The sequence below is a fragment of the Phalacrocorax aristotelis genome, chromosome 23, assembly GCF_949628215.1.
Source record: "Phalacrocorax aristotelis chromosome 23, bGulAri2.1, whole genome shotgun sequence".
Lineage (NCBI taxonomy): Eukaryota > Metazoa > Chordata > Aves > Suliformes > Phalacrocoracidae > Phalacrocorax > Phalacrocorax aristotelis.
This window is the reverse complement of record NC_134298.1, coordinates 2,805,879-2,827,093: the sequence shown is the minus strand read 5'-3', so window position 1 is coordinate 2,827,093 and position 21,215 is coordinate 2,805,879. Positions and strand designations below refer to the sequence as shown.

The 21,215-nt window shown below is 59.7% G+C and overlaps 1 protein-coding gene and 1 long non-coding RNA gene across 3 annotated transcripts; one reads left to right on the top strand and one right to left on the bottom strand.

Moving 5' to 3' along the window:
• Positions 1–1,572: 1,572 nt before the first annotated feature.
• On the bottom strand, positions 1,573–7,662 carry LOC142067919 (uncharacterized). Its single transcript, XR_012664186.1, has 3 exons — positions 6,478–7,662; positions 4,673–4,748; positions 1,573–4,048 (listed from the first exon to the last, which is right to left on the bottom strand). It is a non-coding gene; the product is annotated as an uncharacterized LOC142067919 (long non-coding RNA).
• Positions 5,691–21,192, top strand: SMARCD2 (SWI/SNF related BAF chromatin remodeling complex subunit D2). 2 transcript variants are annotated; one of them, XM_075116923.1, is made up of 13 exons: positions 5,691–5,980; positions 13,536–13,720; positions 15,878–15,920; positions 16,493–16,615; positions 16,749–16,868; positions 17,046–17,141; positions 18,229–18,330; positions 18,601–18,762; positions 19,024–19,121; positions 19,374–19,509; positions 19,622–19,744; positions 19,836–19,937; positions 20,044–21,192. In XM_075116923.1, exons 1-13 carry the CDS (start codon positions 5,816–5,818, stop codon positions 20,095–20,097), a joined length of 1,509 nt encoding a protein of 502 aa, XP_074973024.1. In that variant the 5' UTR covers positions 5,691–5,815; the 3' UTR covers positions 20,098–21,192. The 2 variants fall into 2 exon arrangements, with proteins under 2 accessions (XP_074973024.1, XP_074973025.1); XM_075116924.1 differs by lacking the exon at positions 5,691–5,980 and adding an exon at positions 6,417–6,508.
• Positions 21,193–21,215: the final 23 nt, after the last annotated feature.

Here is a 21,215-nt window from a genome sequence, read left to right as displayed (position 1 = left end):
AAATCGCTGTTGTGCTGGCATTTCTTAATCTTAAGCCTTTTGTTTATCTACCTTATTTCCAGAAGTTTATTTGGGTTTAGGAACATCTCTTACATTTCAGCAAAAGAAAAAAAAAGTAGTGAGGATTCTCTGGTTTCGATCTCATTCCTACCTATGAGTACGAAGAGCACCTCTGCACCCTGGAGAATGGTTTTCCTGTGGGAAAAGAAACTGGTGCCCAGCACAGCCCAGTCTGAAACAAAGCAGGAAAATAATCTCAGTGATTGCACAGATGAACAGCAGAGCCACGTGAGTCCTTCACGGGAATGAACACCCACCGTCGCTGCCATCCCATGGAGCTGAGAAACCAGCAGAAATGAGACTGGGGCAAAGTCCAGCTGGGAAATTAAGCCCTATGAGAGGGAAAGGGCTAAAAGGAGCCTTTTCTGACCCATTTATATGTAGTTAGTCTGCTCAGGGGAAGGTCTTCGGTGACAACCGCCATGCGAAGAGGCTTCACTATCACCTTCAGATGGATTTAGCCCATGCCCAGGGCCTGGGACACTCCAGTGAAGCCGCTGGAGGGGAAAGACATCATCACTTTTACCACCCATCCTGGTGCCTTCACTGGACAGAGAGGGACTACGCAACATCCAGATTTCCCCAAAAATCCTAGCAACCTCCCCAAAACCACTAGCAGGCTTGCTGGGATGGCAGCCAGCAACTAAATATGCAGCAAGGTTAGGATGCCAGCCCAGAGATTGATTCATCAGGCGAGTAACTCCCAGGCACGGCGCGCGGTCCCCAAGGATGGCTCGCTGCCCTGTGCCACCACCGAGCAACTCCCACGCTGGTATTTCAGCCTTTCGTGGGATTTCATTAAGGGTTATTAGCAGCTCTGTAATCGCCACCAGAGCAGGGTTTCATGTTCTGCTTAATGAAGTGTCAGTGCTTCTGAAGAGAAGATACGTGTTTTAATGATGGTTTAAGGCTGCGGTGGAAGCACGCAGGCGGGGGGAGAGAGGTGAACGGTTTGGAAACAGGCAAGAGCACTGCCTGGCACCAACTGCCCCAAAACCTCGTTGCATCCAGGCATAGGGATCCACCACCGGGACTCAGTCAAACAACAGGGATGCAGGAGATGAAATTTAACAGGAAAATTCACTGTTTTGGTGCCTTGCTCCACCTAGTGCCAAGAGCGAGGCTCAAAGGGGACACGGGTGTTGGTGGTCACCTTTTGAGAACCTGCCCCTGGGGAAGCCACCTCATCCCATAGACCTGCTCCTCCAGCACTGTGCCCCCCTGCTCTCCGTGGGGAGCAGCCCTGGCTTGTCCCAGCCTCTGGGGAGGAATGACCCTGCTCCCAGCCCCACAGGATGAATAATAAACCAAAAATAGGCCTAGATGTGCCAGTTCTACATCGCCAGCACAGGGGATCAGCAGCCGTGGAGGACAAGTCAACAAGATACATGGTGGCTTGGGGATGCAGCAGCCTCCTCCAGAGAGCCCTGTGCACCCCAGTTCAGGGCCAGTACCTGCATCCCCATGCCAAGGGATGCCCCAGGTACCTCTGCCCCTACCCCTGCTCATTGGGTTTGATCTCCCACGGATGCAGCCCCCCGTCACTGAGGGGCTGCAGGATTTTTAGGCCACCCTGTAATCAGCCATGGGGTCCCCCACATCCGAGTGGGGCTGGGAGCTGCAGGAAGACCCCATCCCCCTTGGGGTGCCCATTTTCACTTGCGACTTCAGCTGAAGAGCTGCAAAACTTCTACTTTATTACTTCTAATTGAATGCCAGAAGATAAAAAAGTCTCCTTTGCATGCCTATCTGCGGGATGGCGTGGGCATCACCTTCCCCATCACAGCACATCCCCCAAAAAACATGAGCTCAGAAAACATGAGCTCAGACGGCAGGATGCAGGGGTGCTCCACAGTCCGGCCCCTGTCTGGCACCCAGCACGCATGGGTGGGGATGGGAACCCCCCCACAGCACCACATATTTCCTGCAAGCAGCTTGCTGGTAGAAGGCAGAGCTTTGCTCTTGACCTGGTCCCCACACGGGCAGCCAGACTGGTTGAACTGGGCCCAGGCAGGCACCCTGCCGCCCCAGGGCTGGCTGGGGCATGTCACTGGGGGACGGCGCTGAGCGCTGGTGTCCTGCCCAACTAAAAAGCGGTGGTGACAAAGAGAGAAGGGGGGGATGCATCTGCCTAGTCAAGAGCATCAGTGGCCACAAGATGACTATTCTGATGATAGAAATGGAGCAGCAAAGGGAGGGGGAAGGAGAGAAAAAGGATGCAAGGAGCTAGAAAAGAGAGTGGGTCAGCTGCAGCTGAGGGTCTTGTAGCCAGAGGTGGGGGGAAAGGAAAAGAGAGAGGCCAAGCTGAGCCCCAGAGGGGCAGCAAACCTTGTCCCACCTTAGGTGGGCTCTACCTGACCAGGTAGGAGCAGAGAAAGCCCCCGGGGCAGAGTGGTGGCACTCGGCTGCAAGGACTGGGGGACCACCTGAGGCAGGGGGTACGGGGACCACGACAGGTCCAGGGCCGTGCCACCCAGCTCCAGGCCATGCCCCCGGTCAGGGTGGGGGACGGAGGGGTGCCGAGGTCCATGGCTGGTGGCGGGTGAGGTGTGAGCGGTGGCTGAAGCCCTTGGTGCAGAGCGGGCAGTAGAAGGGCCGCTGGCCGGTGTGCAGGTGCTGGTGGATGACTAGCTCGGAGCGCTGGATGAAGGCTTTGCCGCAGCTGGCGCAGGGGAAGGGACGTTGGCCCAGGCAGGCTCAGCGATGCTTGGCCAGGTTGGAGCTGCCGCTGAAGTGGCACCTGCACTTGGGGCCGTCGTAGGGCTGCTCGCCCGTGTGCCGGCGCTGGTGCACGGTGAGGTCGGAGCGTTGCAGGAACCGCCAGCCACAGTCCCCGCGCTGGTGCGGCCGCTCGCTCGAGTGATGCGCCGGTGCCTGCTCAGGGCTGGGCGCTGCGTGAAGCCTTTGCCGCGCTTGGCACACAGGCAGTACCGGCAGCTCCCAGCAGGCAGAGGGGAAACCACAGCCACCGGCTGCTTGCGAGCCTGTGGGCATCTCAGCCAGGCGGCCCCAGCGGCTGCCGTGCCATCCGCAAGCCACGCAGGAGCCCTGGGGCTGGGAACCCTCAGTGGTCCCTGGGTGCTTGGCCAGGCTGGTGCTGAGGCGGACATGGCACTCACAGGGCGTTCTCTGCTGGGGGACAACGGGGGACACCGGCCCCACACACCTCCTGCAAGCTGGGCAGTCACCCAGGCTCCCCATGGGTCGGGGCTGGGGGGCCAGCTCTGCCCATGGCAGGAGAGGTCTGGCAGCCTCCGCACCAAGCAGAGAGGTCTTGGCAAGGCAGAGAGTTCTTCAGCATCCAGGCAGCCGTGGGGTGTCTCCTCCAGGACCCCGACAGCTTTGGGGGGGCCATCACCCTGCCTGCTGCAGCCCTCCTTGCGCCCAGCCCGGAGGCCTCAGCCCAGCTCCTCCACCCAGGGTTTCGTAGGGGCTGGGATGTCTCTGGCTGTCCTGACGGCCTCCCCACAACCCCCACGAACCGGGGGTGGGGGGGGGTGTCCTGCTGAGGGGCTCCCCAGTGCTGGCAAGCCCAGGCTGGGTCCTGCTCCAAGCCCTGGGGGGCATTTCCCCTGGGCAGCCCTGAGAAGATGCCCCATCACCCGCCATCACTGCGCTGCCGACCTGAGGAGGCATCTCTTCTGCCACCGTCCCAGTCCCACTGCCCACTGGAACAGAGAGAGACACACGGCTCGGGGGAAGGAGGGACAAGAGGAAATCCACGGCAGCCTGCTGCCATGTCCAGGGGTCCCTGCTCCGCCAGCCCTTACCTCTGCCTCTGCGGCCCTTTCCAGCCCTCCACCATTGCCAGACTCTTCCTTCCTGCTTCTGCTCCTTCACCAGCTCCTGCAGCATCTTCTTCACCTGGGTCTGGCAGGGTTTGCAGGGTGGCCTTCAGCTGCTCCCAGAGATGGCCCCAGGCATGAGGAGGTTGTTGCCAGACCATGCGGTGGCTCCTGGTGCCCCCGGGGAGGCTCCGTGTCTGCATCTGCAAAGCAACGGAGGGGATGATGATGGGAGAGAGATGCTAACGCAGAGCTTCTGCCGCTCCCCAGATGGGTCACCCCTCCACGGGGCTGTCACCTCCCTGTCCCCAGCCACCGGCACCTCTGAGACCACCGGGCTCAGAGTACACCAGTGACAACGGGACCGTGCACAAGGCAATGACAGCAAACAGAGAAAGGTCTTAATAGAATCACTAAGGTTGGAAAAGACCTCTAAGTTGAAGTCCAACCATCAACCCACCACCACCCATGCCTCCATGTCGTGAAGTGCCATGTCTACATGTTTTTGAACACCAAATTTTGGTCAAAACCAGTTTTGAACAGCAGTTTTGCCTTGCTGATCCTCACTGCGGAAGGGACACACGACACGCGCTGGGACACCTCTGCGGTGGCTGGACGGACCTGGCCCGGCCAGATGGGGGGTCGTGGTGACAAGGAGGGGGTTTTACACCCCAGCCCTGCCCCAAGGCCCAGGAAGGGATGTGACAGTCACCACCATGGTCTGAAAGCACAGAGCCACACCAGCGCCCTTTGCTCGAGGGGCTCCGGCCGGACGGGCAGGGCTGTGGGGCCGAAGCCCGGCTGGTGCCACCCCATGGGGTCCTCACCCAGGGGGGTGACGGGCTCGTGGCTGTCCCGCGGCGCTGCGGGGCTTGCGGGGCCCCGCTCCTCGCCTCCCTGTGCCTGCGAGGGAAGGCATTGCGATTCAAACCAGCACATCCCGCAGCAGGCTGCTGCGCCCTGACCCACGCCAGGCCCTGCGTGTCCAACCGTCACCCAACACCCCCACACCTCCTAAACCATGGCCCCAGGTGCCACGTTTTTGAACCCCCCAAGGGATGGTGACTCCCCCACCACTCCGGGCAGCCTGTTCCAACGCCTGACCGCTCTGTCAGTACAGAAATTGTTCCAAATATCTAACGTAAGCCCTGCCCCAGGCCCGGTCCTGCCTCCCACCCGCCGCCCCACGTATGTGCTCGCTTGCACACGCGTGCGCCAGCACCTGCCACGCCTGCACACCACCCCCCACGAACACGGACCCGCCCAGGCCCTCCCACCTACCCACCCACCCGCACACGCGTGTACATGCAAACGCTTCACGTACGAACGTGCATGCCCAAACACCTGCGTCCCAGAGAACACGTGGGGCTCTGCACCCACGCCTGCACACGCACGTGCTGCTCGTGCGAACGTGCAGGCCTTCGTGCCGGCAGACGCACACATCGACGTGCACGCATGCGGGCACACGCACACGCCTGCAGGCACACATGTGCCTTCACACTCGTGTCTGAAAACACACGTGCCTTCACACACACGCCTGCACACACGAGCACACCTTCACACCTGCGCACCCACGGACACGTGCATTCCCACCCACGTGCACGGACACCTGCACGCCTGCACAGACAGACACACAGACACGCACACACTCGCTCAGATACACAGACAGTCAGACACACACAGAGACAGACACACAGACACACACACGGACAGTCACGCCCACTCCGCCCCGGGGAGGCCGGGCCGGGCTGGGCGGTGGCATCTCCGCCGGGAGGGCGTGGCCTCTAGCGTGGGCGGGGCCACCTCTCGGGGGCGGGGCCACCTCTCGGGGGCGGGGCCACCTCTCGGGGGCGGGGCCCGCGGGCGCCGCGCGCTGACTCGGTGTCCGGGCGCCGCCGCCGCCGCCGTTTCCGAGCGCGCACCGCGGGCGGGGGCCGCCCCCCCCCCCCGTCCCGTCCCGTCCCCCCGCCATGGCCGGTCGCGGCGCCTTCCCGCTCAGCCCGCTGCCCCCCACCGCCGCCCCGCCGCCCCCGGGGCCCGGCCCCGCCATCCTGCGGGGACCCAGCCCGGCTCCCAACGCCGCCGCCGCCGCCCCGGGCTACCGCCCCATGGGCCCGGCCGCCGCGCAGTACCAGGTGAGGCGGCCTCGGGGGTCGGGGGGTGCGGCGTGAGGGGCGCTGTGAGGGGCGGGGGGTGGCGGGGCTCCCCCCCGGGGCCGCCGGCGAGCGGAGGGCGCCGCGCCGGCCGTTGGGGCCTTACCCGGGCCTCGGGCAGGGCCCGCGGCGCGCCGGGGCAGCGGCTCGGGGCCTCCGCCCGCTGCCGGGGTCACCCGGGGGGGGGTCCCTCACCCCGGAGCCCAGCCCGCGCCGGCACCCCCGCCTCAAATCCCGAGTAACGCTATTTTCCTGCCGGTTTTAGTCAGGACACCTCCCCGCGCTCCGGCTTCCCACCCGCTCCACAGGCCAAGGTAACGGCGGCGCCGCCGAGCGCGGCCCCTCCGCAGCGAAGGCCGGCGCCCGCCGGGCCTGACCCCGGTACCCGTGAGGTGCCGCCGGGGCCCCCGGGCGGAGGAGGCGTGAGCCGTGTGCCCGGCTCCGCAGCCATTTCCCACAGCGCGGAGCGGCCCGCAAACCTGTTTATCTGCGTCTCCGGCAGAGGTGGAGGTAACCGTGGGGCGCCGCGGGTGGATGTCTCCTGGGAGGAGCTCGGGAGGTGGTTCAGCGGTGGGTGAGGAGAGCAGGCGCTTGCTAATATTGGGGGAGCAGCCCTCAAAAAGCAACAGAAATCCCTCATTTCTCTTCTAAGAAGTATATTCTGACCTACACCCAAGTTTCCGCCTCCCCGGTGCCCCAGCAGCTAGGCGCACGGTGATTATTTTGCTTATGAGGTTTCTGGTGTGAAGCGCGATCTTCCAGACAGGCTTGAAATGGAGGAGCCCAGTTGTGCAACACGTTCTCATCCGCCGCCGATCGCCTCCTGCAGAGCTGCCGCCTTATTTGCATGAATTAAAACTTGAGAAATAAATCAAGAAGAGGGAATTTCCAGCTCGTAAGCTTCATTAATACAAAATGGGGAAACAACTTCCCCCTTTAGCCCTAAAAATGCTGAAAAGCCCAGCACTGAAAACTGAGATGGCGCAGCCGAGGCCGGTCTGAGCGTGAATCGACGGTAGCTCGACTCAGAGGCGTTTCAGGCTGAGTGGGCGCTCGATCGTTCGCCCTGACCTTCCGTGTGGCAGGTTGCAAAATCCAGCCGGGAAGCTGGAGCCTGACGGGAACAGCCACGAGCCGCTCGCTGCTGTGGGTAAATAGGCTAACATATGCTTGCTTTCCCCCCCCCGTTGCTGGCCGTAATGCCGTGATGGTAGCAGGTGTCGGGAGCGCGCGGCTGGCGCAGGGTGATGTACACCGAGGGTACATCACCGCGGTATCTGGCACCGGCAAGCCAGTGCGGGAGTTGGCTGGGTCGGCGGGGTCGGTCGAGCCCGGGGGCTGGCGGTGAGCGCTGTGCCTTGCGTCTGGCTGCGAGCTGCATCTGGCTGGCGACTCGCTGGCAGGGCTGCCTGCATGTGGGATGGAGAGCGGGTATGATCCAGAGGGTCTGCCCTTTGTTTTGCAATTCCCAGGCTGAGGAAAGCAGCCCGTCCCCTCCCAGTGGCCGCCCCTGCTGTACCTGGAGGACTTGTCTGCTCTGTTAGGCCCCGGCTTAATGAAGAACATTATCTGGGCACTAGGAGACACAACAGCCCTCATCCATGCCAGCAAGTGCTTAGGGGCTCTTTAATCACTGAAATATTAAACATATGCTTGTCCTTTTGACATCCTTCCACGTCTGCTGGTTATTTACTGCTGGCTCAAGCAGGGAATTCAAGATGACAGTTGCCTTTGGGAATCCCTTTTGGGACCGATTTGACACCCTTGTGGGAGCTGGTATTTCCAGAGCAGCCGGGCAGTGGTGCAGTGCTCAGAGCAGGAAGGAGAGGTTTTTTTCAAGGAGGAGGATGATCAGCTGAGCTATCAGACTGCTTGGTGGTGGTGGGGTCTATGGGCAGACCCTGTGCTGGTGGCAGCACAGATCCCGAGGCTGAGTCCCAGCCCCCAGCATCCCGGTTATGCTGGCTGGTGTAAACTCAGTGAGAAGGAGCCTTTTTTCTGTTTATTCAGGTGCTAGTTTTGGCCTTAGGAGAGTTTTTCCTGAGTTATCAGATTGACACTGTGGCAGGGAACGGGCTTGGCTCTGTGTGGTGGAGTTGGGACTGGGCAGAGCAGTGCCCCGGCCTCAGAGTTACCCCATGCTGATGCTTCACTGGTGCACAGAGGTGGCAAAAAGCAGCGTTCCTTAGGTGCCCTGTTAAAAGGGTTTCATTGGCACTTGCTGGCAGGAAGGAGCCTGGATTCCGTGGGACAGGAGGACTGCTGCAGTCCAAGCAACTCCTAACCCTGAAAGCAGCTGCGGCTCAGCGATCCTTTCCCTGGGCAGGCAGCAGTGTGAAGGAAAACAGTCATGCTTCGTGGAGAAACCCAGGCAGGCAGCTGGGATGGAGGAGCTGGAGAAGTGTGGGTTGCTGGTATGGAGCCAGGAGAAAGATGGGGTGGCCTGGACACGTTGGAGAGGGTGTAGTGCTGCATGGGAGAGATCCTTCCAATCTTCTTTGGGAGCCAGGAAAACAGTGTTCCTGCTCCTCAGGCGATAGGGATTGGCTTGAAGGGGGCCTGGGGACAACAGCCAGGGCTCGAGCTGTACCAGACAGCTGCCCAGAAAGCTGTGATGCTGCTTGGGCTGGGTGACTCCACCCTTCCCAAGGGAGGTGGTTTCCAGGGCAGGTTTCATCATAGACTGAGCCTCGAGTTAGTTTAAATGATGATACAAAGCAGATGAACGCTGTCCTCTTGGATCAAGAGGGAGGAAGGCAACAACAGAGACCACAGGACCCTTTGTTTCTCCTGGAGAAACGTGACAGTGAAGTTTTGCTAGGTGGAAAACATCTCCAGACCTTGCTGTTGAAGGCCCTCACTCCACCTTCCTCCGTAGGACCTTCTCAGGAGCTCTCAGCGCCATTCTCTGGGCAGTTTAGCACTGCAGCAGCACCAAAGGCAGTGTTTTATACCAGGCACCTACCTCCGCTCTTCCTATGCGTGCCTCCACCACTGCATTAGAGGCTGCCAGAATTTCTCTTTCAAGTGGGAACCCAACACCTTTGTTCCTTGTTCCTGCTTGCGTTAACACCCGTGTTATTATTTGAATCCCTGTGACCTTTCCTTTCTCTGACCTGTAACATCTGCAGCTTTGGATGTGAGGCCGCAGATGGGCAGGCTTGTCTGGACCCAGACATCTCTGCTGTTGCTTGAAACATTGCCAGCACATGTCCTGAATCTGCTCAGTGTCTTTGCCTGTTGCTTTGCCCTTCTCCCTTTAATTTACTACTTCTTTGTCTATGGTTTTTAGCCGAGAAGCAATCTGACTCCTGGAGCTCCTCCTGTATCAAAATACACCAAGTCTTCCAAGCATGACAAGTTGCGTTGGGGCAGTTTGGGGGCTTGCTGGGAGCAGGGTGCTGGGCAAAAGCTTGCAGTATGCAATGGCATCTTGGTAACACCACCACCTCCCGGATAAAGATCTCTGCCAGCACAAAGCCAGGCTCTTCCTGGCACCCTCCCAAGAGGGATTTGCTCACAGATAAGAGTGAACAAAGAAGGGAAAAGCACCATTTTGGGGTGTGTTGGGGGTGACTTGGTTGGTCCCAATCCATACAAAGCCCCAGGTTGAGCGGTGGCTTTAGGCAGCCAAGCTCTCCTTGAGACCAGCCTGGCGTGGAGCTTAAATCCCATCTGAACAGGGTTTGCTTCTGCATCTGCCCTAATGGGAAGTGCTGCCATCCAGGCTTGCGGACTTGCAGGAAGAGCTGTCGTCGCCTGGCATCTGTCCAGGGCTCTGCTCCCACAGCCCCAGGCGAGGATGCATGTGGGCTCTTGCTCCCTGACTGTTAGTATGTACAAAGTTGGATCACGCCTTTCTGGACAGAGCGAAACGGGACATGCGTTGGGAAGGGCCTTTCCCCCTTCATTGGGAGCTGCAGGAAAAGAGCTGCGGTCTTGGAAGGAGGATGAAGAGGCTCTCAAGCTGTTTTCTGAAATGCTGCTTTTCTTCAAGCTCGGTCTCCAGCCTGGCCACTTGCAGATCCATCCTGCAATTTATTGCTCCCCTTGTTTCTCCCTTCTGCTACCAGCCTCCAATTTCTGGCCTGCCCTTCCTCAAGAAGGGGCCTTTGGCAGGCGGAGAGGCTCCTGTCATGCCAACGAACGTCCATCGGGAAGCCTTCCAGCCTCACGTTGGATTCAAGTGAAGCTGACTCTCAACAGAGCTCCCCAAATGCAAGCGGCCTGTGCATTGACCTGGGATGAACCGCTAAACCGCAGCCAGCCCCGTTCGTTCCTTCAGCTTTGGCAGGGAACAGAAACAAGCTGTTTTCTGTCCTGTTTCCAAACGGCTCCACTCGCTCTCTGCAGGGAAGGCTGGAGGCAGTCCAGCTCGTTCCTCAGAGCTGAGCTTGCAAGATTTGCCCTTTGTCTGCCCCACTGGCAGGGGCGGTGGGGCAGGGAGGGGAGGACGAGGCAGAACCCGGAGGTGATGGGGCAGGAGTGCTGCCCTGGGTGAAGCGTGGATGGAGGGACAAGGGGTTCTGTTAGCCAGAGAGGAGCTAAGGAAGGTCTCCTTGGTTTGAGCCAGTCTAAAACAATTTCCTGAATTTAAGCCCCCTTGCATCGTGCTAATTTTCAGGGCTTCCGAAAGGGGCTGGAGGCTGGCGTCAGCCTGCCAGGGCTGTAATGCTGCTTCGTGGCTTAGCTGGAGATTTAAGGCTGCGCCATGCTTGCGTGAGTCGAGTCTTAGGAGCCTGCAGCCTTCGGGGAGCTGAGGCTCCCCCAGACACGGATGCGGTCACTGATTGAACACAAGGCAGAGGCTGGTCCTGCTTTGCCAAGAGGCTAATCCGTTAGCAATTTGCAAATCTTGATGGTAAACTGAGGGGAAGAAAACATCCATGTGCAGGGTTCTGCCTTCCCTTTTTTTGCTTGTCCAAGTGATCAAATGCGGGTCCCTGGTGGGCTGGAGCTCACTCCCCTGGCAGCTTAACTGTGGCTGATGGTTCTCAGATGTTTGTGGTGCTCATGTTAAAGTCTTAAGTGTGACGGATTTGTTCATCCTTGTGCTGAATCTCTCCCTGCTGACAGAGGTGTCTCCTCTTCGTGTAACTGAACAATCTCTGGCCCTCTGAAGAGCAGATGGATGTGCAAGAGACCTTGCATAAGATGTTATCACTCATGTGGAGCTGTCAAAGACCCTCTCAACCAACTCAGCCAGCCTCCAAATCTCACCTTTCAGGGATAGATCAGAAATGTGACCCATGGAGTGGCAGAGGGAGGTAGGAGAGACCTCGGGACCTGCTGGTGGTGAGAGCTGCCCTGGCCAAAGGATGGGAGCTGGTCGTGGCCATGTCACCTCTTAGTCCAAGCGAGCTGCTGATGGCATTCCCCCATCCGCACGCTTTGGGAAGGGGTTGTGGTGGTGTATGTTGTCACATAGGGAACCTGCCTGACCTCAGACTGGTTTCCCCATGGCACTGACCACGGTCTCCTATGTGGGCTTGAGAAACACCCAGGGGCAAGGCTTTCCTTGAAAGCCATTTGTCTTCTCCATGCTTCTGGTGACTCTAGGGAGCTGCAGGTGACTGCATGCAGCCTTGGCGCTATGCAACTTCTATTGGGGCTCACAAACTTCTGATGAAAAGTTTCACAGCCTCTTCTGATGGCACAGCCCTCCTGTGAACACTGCGCTGGCAAACAGTATTTACCCACTGCCTGTGTTTCTTAATTTTGCAAAGGGTGTAGTTCTCGGTGCTGCCTCTCCTCCCAGACCTGCCACGGAGGATTTCTTGATAAATCTGGAGAAACTGGGTTCTTGCCTCATGACTTTTGGCAAAAGAGGAGGTGCTGCTGGCCACGGTCAGCTCTTGGCGATGCTGGTGCCGTCCCAGTTGTCATGAGGAGTTGTGCAAATGTGGCTGATCAAAAGGAGAGGAACATCTGGGGGCTGTTAGGAGGAAGAAACCGGCTCCTACCTTGTAGTAAGGGCAGTAAGTAAGGTGGGTCTAGGCTCTGGAGGTGCTGCTTCAAAGGAAGGCTGAGCAAAGGTGGAGACAGCATTTGGTTGTGTAACGGGCTCTGCCCATGCTTCATGTGCCTGTTTTTGAACTTCCACGTGTGGTGCTAATCCTGTGGCTTCCTGCTGCTTGACTTCCCGGCTGCAATATGCTTCTCAATGCAGCGGTTGGTATATTTTTGGGATGCCCTGCTTGCAGGGGCTCTGGAGTAAGAGCAAGTCAAGCTCTTGGTTTTGTGTTTACCAGTCCTTCAGGGAGGAGGTGAGTGGGTTTTGGCTCTGCTGCTGTCAAACCAACCTCCCTGCTGCAGCTCTGAGCCTGCCCATAAAAGCTGCAGAAGACAGGCAGGCTGTCGGCAGTGGTCTTGTGGAGCAATCCTGCGCCCGGGGTTTGTGCTGAAATTGATGCCTGAATGCAGATAACCTCGTCAACCCTCGTGGTGTTGCCATGCTAGGCTCACTTGGAATAACGAGGTGGTTTCATTAGCTCTCTTCCATGGCATGGCTGCGTGCCCCAGCAGGGCAGTGGGAGGGGAGTTGTGGGGGATGTCCCGGCATGTTGAGGAGCCTGCAGCAGGGGAGAAATATGGCTCTGCTGGCTTGGTGGCTCTCCCAGCCTCGCATCTTGGCAGTGGGGAGCTTGAGGATCAAAGGATCCTGGGAAGTTGTTGGCTCGGACTGCTGGTGAAGCAGACTGGAGCATGTAGGGACGGCTGACGGGTTGTGGGGTGCTGTGACCATTTGTCAGGGGCCCCAGAGGGATGCATGGGGTGTAGACCTGGTGGCACCTGTAAGGCAGCAGTGCAGGTGCTGGCTTGCCATCTGCTCTGCTCCAGGGGACGGGGAGGGGCTGCAAGTGCTGCCCTGGGTTGGGATCCCTTGCAGGAATGGTTAAGTATCATGTCATGACTCATAAATGCCCTTTCTGGGTCCCTGGAGGACGGACGGTGGCAGGAGCTAGCGGCGGGGGGTGAACTCTTGCCTCCATCCCCTGCGCCCAGGAGCTCGGCTTCCTTCCTGCCAGCCGGCCTCGTGACCAGTGCCGTTAGGAAGTGGGATTGCCCCGCTCCCCTCCTGGGCATTGTCTGCCAGCACTGGCGCTTTCTGGAGAGGAACCCACGGCACAACCCACACTGCAGCCCCTGACGTCCCCTGAAGGCAATGACCCTCATGATGGGGTCTCGCACAGCTCCAGGTCTGATGTCTCCTGCTCTGTGGCGGTGGCTCAGGGCCACATGCGGCTTCGGCTCCGTGCCGGCTGGCAGGCCGGGCTTCCCCTGCGGTCAGTGGCTTCTGCTCGTCCTGTTCTGCTTTCCCATCTCTCTTCCTGCAAGGAAGGCCGCAGCTCCTGATGTCCTTCCCTCCTCCCTGCCCTGTCCCTCGCCTGCACCTCGGAGCAGAGAACGGCCTCCAAAATCTCTCCCAGGGAAGAAGCAAGAGGACGAATGGCATCCGCTGGTCCCCGGCAAAGGTCAGGCTCCCTCACAGGGCAGTGTTTAACACACACTATTCCTCTCTTCTCTTCCCTGCTAGCGCGCCGGGATGCCGCCGGGCAGCCGGATGCCCATGGCAGGGCTGCAAGTGGGACCACCGGGAGCCCCCCCTTATGGAACAGCGTCCCCGATGAGACCCGGCCTGCCGCAGTCGATGATGGACCCCTTCAGGAAGCGCCTGCTGACCCCCCAGGCACAGCCGCCACTGGCCACCCAGAGGAGAGGGTAAGGGGTTGGCGCCCTCCTGCTCCGGGACAGACACCTGCGCCAGGCTGGAGGGGGTTGGTTTGACCCACTGGGTCCCAGTTGCACTTCACTGCAGAAACCCACAGCTCCCTGCCCCAGTGCAGAGGGGAGAGCTGCCCACAGTGGGGCAAGAGCTGGCACGGCTTGCCTGCAGCCTCTCCCCAGCTAGCACCGCCGGCACTGGGAAACCTGCCAGAGCTCGAGGCTGGCATGTTTTGCAATGATGGAGGGGCGGGAGTGGGGGCAGAGATCACTCAGCTTGTAGCTTCCCCATGCTCTGATCTCCACGCCAGTAATTGAAAAGCTTCGCTGCATGTGTTTGTGCTTGCCAGGGGCCCCAGCACCGCCTCCTCGGGGTCTTTCCCCTTCTCACAGGGGTTCGTGCTGGCTCTGGCAGGCACAGACATGGGTGGAAACAGGCGATGGGGGTGGCAGGTTGCAGAGACGCTCCTCGGAGCTGCGGTCTCAGCAGGAGTGTTCATTGGGGCTGGTCTCAGCAGGCTGCAGGCAAGGCTCTGCCAGCCGCTCCTCACTTGTTTACAATGCTGCTAATCCCTTTGATCTGTTTTCCATGAGGGCTTCTTGATTACTGGAGGCTGTTTCTCAGGGCAGGGTCCCTTGGTCCTAATGGATACTCAGGCCCCATTCCCTGCCCTGGCTGTGTGGCAGGGCTGGTGGCTGACAGCTTGGTTGGCTCCATGATCCCTCCGCAGGGAGTCACAGCCTCTGCAGAGCGCCTGCACATCCCTTTGGAGCTCCAGAGCAAGCTGGGGATTAAGGACAAGGGGCAGCTTGCAAGGACGTCAGCGGCCAGATAAGGCTGCGGCTCCATTCCCAGGGGCTGGCTGTGTGGGATCAGCCATGCTCAGCTGGTCGAGCATCCTCGCTGTCAGCCGGCTGTGGATCAGGGGATCAGCACCTGCCAGCTGCTAATGAGGTGGCCAAACCCTGCAGGGCAGGATGCATCTGATGCAGCAAGAAGAGCTCAGGGAAGCACTCTGACCCCGCTCCTAGCTAGGGCTGCCCTCCCGACCCGTCCTCCTGCACGAACAGCCGTGGGGCAGCCGGCCTACCTCGGAAACCTCATGATGGCAGCACGAAAGCCCACGTGTGCTGCCCTGCTGCTTCACATGCTGCCAAGGGAAAGGGACTTCCCTTTGCCTGCTGGACTCTGCCCCATGTCTTGCTCACATGTGCAGAAGAACAGGAGGAGAGCCTGCATATCCAGGCGTTGAGCGTGAATTTAACGGGGTGTCAGGGTGGGCTCAGGCTGATGGGGCTGAGAGCCTGCAGCATGTGGGACGGGAGGAGAGCTCAGGGCCCTGTGGTCTGGCAGGGTAAAGCTTGAACAGGGCTAAAATGGCTCTGAGCAAGGCTGCAGCCGTGCTGTGGCTCTAGAGGCCGCCCTGCCGTGGCAAGGCTGATTTGTTTTAAGCTGTTTTTAAGCTCCTGGAACTGGGCTTCGGTTTGTAGCATTGAGAGAATGTGACGGCCGTTTCCAGAGAGGAAACTGGAACACTGTCCTGCAGACGGGAGCATGCCTGCAGCTGCAGCTTTGCCTTACACCTCCTTCTCCTTGCTCCTGCCCTGCAGTACCTGTAGCAAGCAGCAGCAAAGCAAACTGAAACCAGGGACTGGATCTCCTTCCCTGATGATACGCTGCAGACCTCCAACACTTTCCCCCCTGGAGTCATCTGGGCCCACAGGGTTATAATTTCTCACTCATTTGCTTTCCAGCACTAATCCAAAAGCCTGCACTCCAGGTGATCTTACAGCCTTTCTTTGCTCCCCCCCTGCAAGTCCGAAGTCCCTGACACACACAGCAGCCCCGAAAGGGGACCTGCTCCCCCAGACCTGTTCCTGCAGCAGGAGCCTTGACACCTGGCTCAGACTGAGCCGTGCACGTGGCACGCAGCTGGCACTGCCGCTGTGACTCCCCTCCCTGGAGCCCGGCCCCATTCCTGGCCTGGATGGGGCCGAAAGAGCCACCAGGCTCCTGGCGTTGTCCCCAGAGATCCGCTGCTGCCCGAGCGTGGGACATGCAGTACCTTCCCACCAGGCACGCAACAAGCTGTCCTGCAAGAGCTTGCAGTGTAATTTTTTTTTTGTCTTTGCCTGTGTCTGTGGTTTTTGCAGGGTGAAAAGGAGGAAGATGGCTGACAAGGTCCTGCCACAGAGGGTGAGTGCTGCTTCGGTGCGTGGGGAAGGAGCTGAGCTGCTGGAGGGAGGTGGTGCATCCGTGCTGCCTTCCCAGGGCATCTGGGGTGATGCGGTTATCACGAGGAGGAGGATCTTGCTGAGCGGCCTCCTGCCCGCTGGGCATTTCTGCTCAGAAGATTTCTGTCTCTTCCTCTGGGGTGGCAGGAGGGGTTTGGGGTGTGCACAAATTGGACAAGCAGGACTTTGGGCAAGTGAGGAGCAGCGGTGACTTGGGGTGGAGACCCCAGGAGGACCCTAAGCCTCTCCTGGGGGTCCCTCTTAACAATCCCTTACCTGCCTGTGACACTGGGCAGGTTGCTGGGCACCGTGATGGGCTCAAAACTGGGGTCCATGGTACAACTCTGTGATGTGGGAGGAGCTTTGCAGGGCTTGTAGTCTTTGTTTAAAATGAGGAATTGGTGCTTTTGTGCTGGACTTGGCATTTGGTGACTCCTTGGTGAGTCAGCCCAGCACCGGTAGCATTGCTGGGGCTGGCTTCGGGGTCACAACCCCATCCTGGCATGCAAGGGGCTGATTGTTTCTGTTTGACAGATCCGGGAACTGGTCCCAGAATCGCAGGCCTACATGGACCTCCTCGCCTTTGAGCGCAAGCTGGACCAAACCATTGCTCGGAAGAGGATGGAGATTCAGGAGGCCATTAAGAAACCGCTGACGGTGCGTGGCAGCCCTGGCTACCTGGGAGGGCAAGCTGGGTGGAGCGGGGGCACCCGGGGTGGGTGCTGCTGCGGATGCTGCCAGCCACCCTCTCACTCCAAGCATCCCCCCTCTCTTTTTTCCTATTCCACAGCAAAAGCGGAAGCTGAGGATTTACATCTCCAACACTTTCACCCCGGCCAAAGAAGAAGGGGAGGGTGGTGAGCGCGTGGCCTCCTGGGAGCTACGTGTGGAGGGCAAATTGCTGGAGGACGTAAGGATACAGGCAGGGTTGAACTGGTTGCAGCGGCCACGCTGGTGCTCTGTGCTGACAGCTTGGCTGGGGTGGATACGGCGGCCTCTGCTCGCTGGGTGATGGAGGTGGTGTTTGGGCTTGGGGCCCTCTGTGGCTGGTGGTGTCAGGCCAAGCCTCTCCCGCTCTGTTTTACAGCCGAGCAAGCAGAAGAGGAAGTTCTCCTCCTTTTTCAAGAGTCTTGTCATCGAGCTGGACAAAGAGCTGTACGGGCCAGACAACCATCTGGTGGAGGTGAGATTGGAGGCTCCTGGCCACACTGCAGCGCTGGCTCCGCAGCCCGAGCCGGGTGGGAGAGCTGTTATCCCCAGCGGGCGATGGGAGGTGGTCCCGCTGCTTATCCTGCGGGCACTCGCTCCCCAGCCCAGCACCTGTCCCGCTGCGAGAGGGGGTTGAGCAAGGTGCTTTCGGGTGCCGGGGCTCAGTGCCAAGCCCTCCCCGGGCAACCACGCTGCCGTGCTTTCCAGGCTCAAGTTAGAGCTCCGGTTTCCTCCCTGGTGCTGGCTGGTGGCTGGCATGATGGCTCCCAGCAGCAACTGCTGCCCGCGTGGCCCTTAACCCCCTCATGCCTGCAGGTACGCAGCTAGAGCTGAGAGATGTGGGGCTGCAGCGAGGACTTGGCCTGCGAGGCAGCTTGGGCAGCTCCAGGCCCCACAGATTTGCAAATACGAGGCCCAACACAGGTGGTGATGCCACAAAAAGGCTCATCCGTGTGTCCCAGCACCATGCGGGGAGAAGGGTCTCCCCTGTTGCCTCCCAGCCCATTGCCTAGCTGGAAGGTCCTTGGGGAGATTACACACTGCCTGTGAGTGGGATTACACCTTTTTTGGGGTGCTTCTGCCTGGAGCAGGCTTTCCCTGCGCCCAGCTCACACTTTTGGCCTTGAGAAATGCTTGTTTCTGTGGCGGTGCCTGCTGCGGTGGGGGTGAATCCCCTTCATGCGTGGGGTGGTTTGTGAGAGCAGCTCTGATGCCCAGCCCCTGCACAGGCTGAGGCAGGATTGATCCCGCGTTGACTCCAGGAGCTGTTTGAGCCCTTGACATCAAGTGCTCAGGGCTGTAATTCCCCCAGCCCGTCCAAGCTCCCATCCGCCTCAGGGCTGGAGCACATCAAGCTGTATCTGTTGGACCAGGTGGGCTCTTGCCTGAAGCCCACTGGGGTCAGATTCCCAGATCCGCAGGGGTGGGATCCAGGCTGCCTGCCTCTGCTAGACCCCTGTGCGGAGCCTGAGTGCCGGCTCCCGGCTGCAGACCCCAAAGCCTGTCAGCAGGTGGCTTGTCATGATCCTGGAGTTGACCAGTGTCCCCTTGGTCCCCCACAGTGGCACCGGCTGCCCACAACCCAGGAGACTGATGGCTTCCAAGTGAAGCGACCCGGCGATGTCAATGTGAAATGCACTCTGCTGCTCATGCTGGATCACCAGGTAGGGGCCGTGCGGGTGCTGGCTGTACCCTGCTGCCCTTCCTCCAGCATGGCTTGTCTGTGGAGGGAGGTCTGGCAGGGGCAAATATGCCAGGGCAGAGCCTTAATATGAGGCTGCCGTGGGGATGGAAAGGAGCACAGAGAGCTCTCAGAGCTCCCAGCTTGCAGCCTGCGGCGACACAAGCGTGTGACACGGGCAGCGCAGGGGAGCGTGCCCACAGAAGGGGCCCTTCCAAGTGCCAGACCCGCTTCATCCTGCCTGTCCCTGCAGCCACCACAGTACAAACTGGACCCTCGCCTGGCTCGCCTGCTCGGGGTGCACACCCAGACCCGTGCCAGCATCATGCAGGCACTCTGGCTCTACATCAAGCACAACAAGCTGCAGGACAGTCACGAGAAGGAGTACATAAACTGCAACCGCTACTTCCGCCAGGTCAGCCCTTGCCCCACGGCACCAGCATGCTTTGCTGGGAGGAGAGCACTCTTCCCACCTCCAGTAAGGCCAGAAAAAGCATCTTTTCTGGCTCAGAACAGACACTCCAGACTGCCCAGTCTCAGTCTATGCCCCTTCCTTATGGCTCGCATCCATCAGCTTGCCAGGGCTGGGCAAGTCCCCGCCTCCTGCCCGCCCTTTCCGTGGCCGGTGTGAAGGATCCCTGCCATGGACAGCAAATGCTCTGCTTTGCCCCTCCAGATCTTTAACTGCATCCGCATGCGCTTCTCTGAGATCCCCATGAAGCTGGCGGGGCTCCTGCAGCACCCAGATCCCATCATCATCAACCACACCATCAGGTAGGGGGGGAGGCCGTGCTGGGCCGCGCTCCTGGGGCTGCTGGAGGGGCACTGCCTCCCCCATGGGGTGCGGGAGGGGAGGCCTGTACCTGCAGGGGCTACCTAGGGCTCCAGCCCAAAGCAGGGCGAGCGCAAGCCACCTGGGAGGGGAAGAATCAGCTGGGGGCTGCTCGGGGCAGTCAGTCCCCCAACTGGAGGATTCCCTAGTTGGAGGCTGAAGATGTTCCCCACTAACACCCCGTTTCCTCCCAGCGTGGACCCCAATGACCAGAAGAAGACGGCCTGCTACGACATCGATGTGGAGGTGGATGATCCCCTGAAAGCTCAGATGAGCAACTTCCTGGCTTCCACCACCAACCAGCAGGAGATCGCCTCCCTGGACGCCAAGGTGCGGGGATGCAGGGGGACACTTCCAAGCTCCCCCCCAGCTCTGTGGGGCAGCCTTGTGTCCTGTTCTGGGAGGGGGACACAGCTGCCTCTCACCCTTGTCATCTCCCTAGATTCATGAGACCATTGAATCCATCAACCAGCTGAAGACGCAGCGTGATTTCATGCTGAGCTTCAGCAACAACCCGCAGGACTTCATCCAGGAATGGATCAAATCCCAGAGGAGGGACCTCAAGGTAAAGCCCTGGGGCTGGGCAGAGTGAGGGGCTGCAGGGGGGGCGGCCCTGGTGCTCACCCCACATCCCCCCTGGCCCGTGTTTTGCTCAGATCATAACGGACGTGATCGGGAACCCTGAGGAGGAACGGCGAGCCGAGTTCTACCAGCAGCCCTGGGCGCAGGAGGCTGTGGGCAGACACATCTTCGCCAAGGTGGGCGCTGTGCTGTGCCAGTGGGGCGTGCAGTGGGTTGGGGTGGCAGCGGGGGGTCCCTGGGGTAGCCCCTCTCTCCCTGCCTGACCGCCCTCATCTCCTGCAGGTCCAGCAGCGTCGGCAGGAACTGGAACAAGTGCTTGGGATCCGCCTCACTTAAGGGGCTGGCGGGGGCTCGGGAGCTCCTTCTCCTGTCCCTGCTGCCTGAGCCTGATGGTACTTTTTACTGGAATCAAATACAGCACTTGCACAAACCCTACGTGCCTGGAGGGATTCGGAGCCACCTGCACCCCTGGGCTCCCCTCAGCCAGGAAGCTCTAGCCACAGGCAGAGCACAGCGGAGGGTCCCCCGGTCCCCGCAAAGTCCCGCTGCGGCCCTTCTGCTGCGTTAACGCGTCCTGCTTTTTGAATCGTGCTGTTCGCCTCTTCCCCCTAGCACTGAATGCAGCCCTCGCTCCCCTCCTCTGGCCAAAAGCCCTCCTGGAGTTGCTGCCCAGCAGGGACAAGGTGCCTGTGCCGACTGGGAGGCCCCCGCCGGCCCTCCCCGAGCCCAGCCGTGCGAGGGCAGGCCCGGCCCTGCCCCTCTTCAACCAAAGTTTTGTCATTCCAAACGCCAGCTCCCCTCCCCGCTGGTGCCCGATGTTTTGCACTATTTTTGTGAACAGGTTTTATAAAAAAAAAAGGAAGCATTTTGTACAGTGGGTTTGTATTTGATTAATATATTGAGTTCCTCTTACTGCACTCATTGCCTCAATCTATGCAGTGGTTCGTGGTGTTCTCAGAGCTGGCTCAGCCCAAGCTCTTCTTTTTTATACGTAACCAAGTTTTTTAGTGTTAAGTTTTTGACAATCAGTTAATTATAATTAGCGACTTGTCTTGTGAGCGATGCGAGGTCTCTGGGGGGCAGCTCTGCCCCCAGGAGCCTGCGGGCAGTGGGCTCACCGGGGCTGGGAAGTGTGCCGCACCAGTCAGCGGGGCAACGCGAGAACTGGAGCCGCTGGGGAGCGAAGGGACCACAGCGCTGGGCTGAGGGGACAGTGCCACCACCTGCTGAAGTGCCTTAACCCCGCCGGCCCCCTGCCCGCAGGCTCCTCACGGTGTGGCCGGAGAGCTCTGCCTCTGGGCGGCTGCAGGCAGAGGGGAGGGGGGCGTTTACATATTCCCAGGGTGTGCGGCTCAGGGGTGCCTGCTCTGCCTCTTGTGTAACCATTTTTTGTCTATTTTGGATATTTTCTAATAAAACCAGTTAGCAGCAGCTCTGTGTGTGTGCGTGCTGGC

Bases quoted from the DNA above. Each gene is read 5' to 3' on its own strand.
- SMARCD2 (XM_075116923.1), top strand. From the start codon at position 5,816: ATGGCCGGTCGCGGCGCCTTCCCGCTCAGCCCGCTGCCCCCCACCGCC. The intron at 5,981-13,535 runs GTGAGGCGGCCT...CTTCCCTGCTAG, and splicing joins CGGCCGCCGCGCAGTACCAG to CGCGCCGGGATGCCGCCGGG. The intron at 19,122-19,373 runs GTAGGGGGGGAG...GTTTCCTCCCAG, and splicing joins ATCATCAACCACACCATCAG to CGTGGACCCCAATGACCAGA.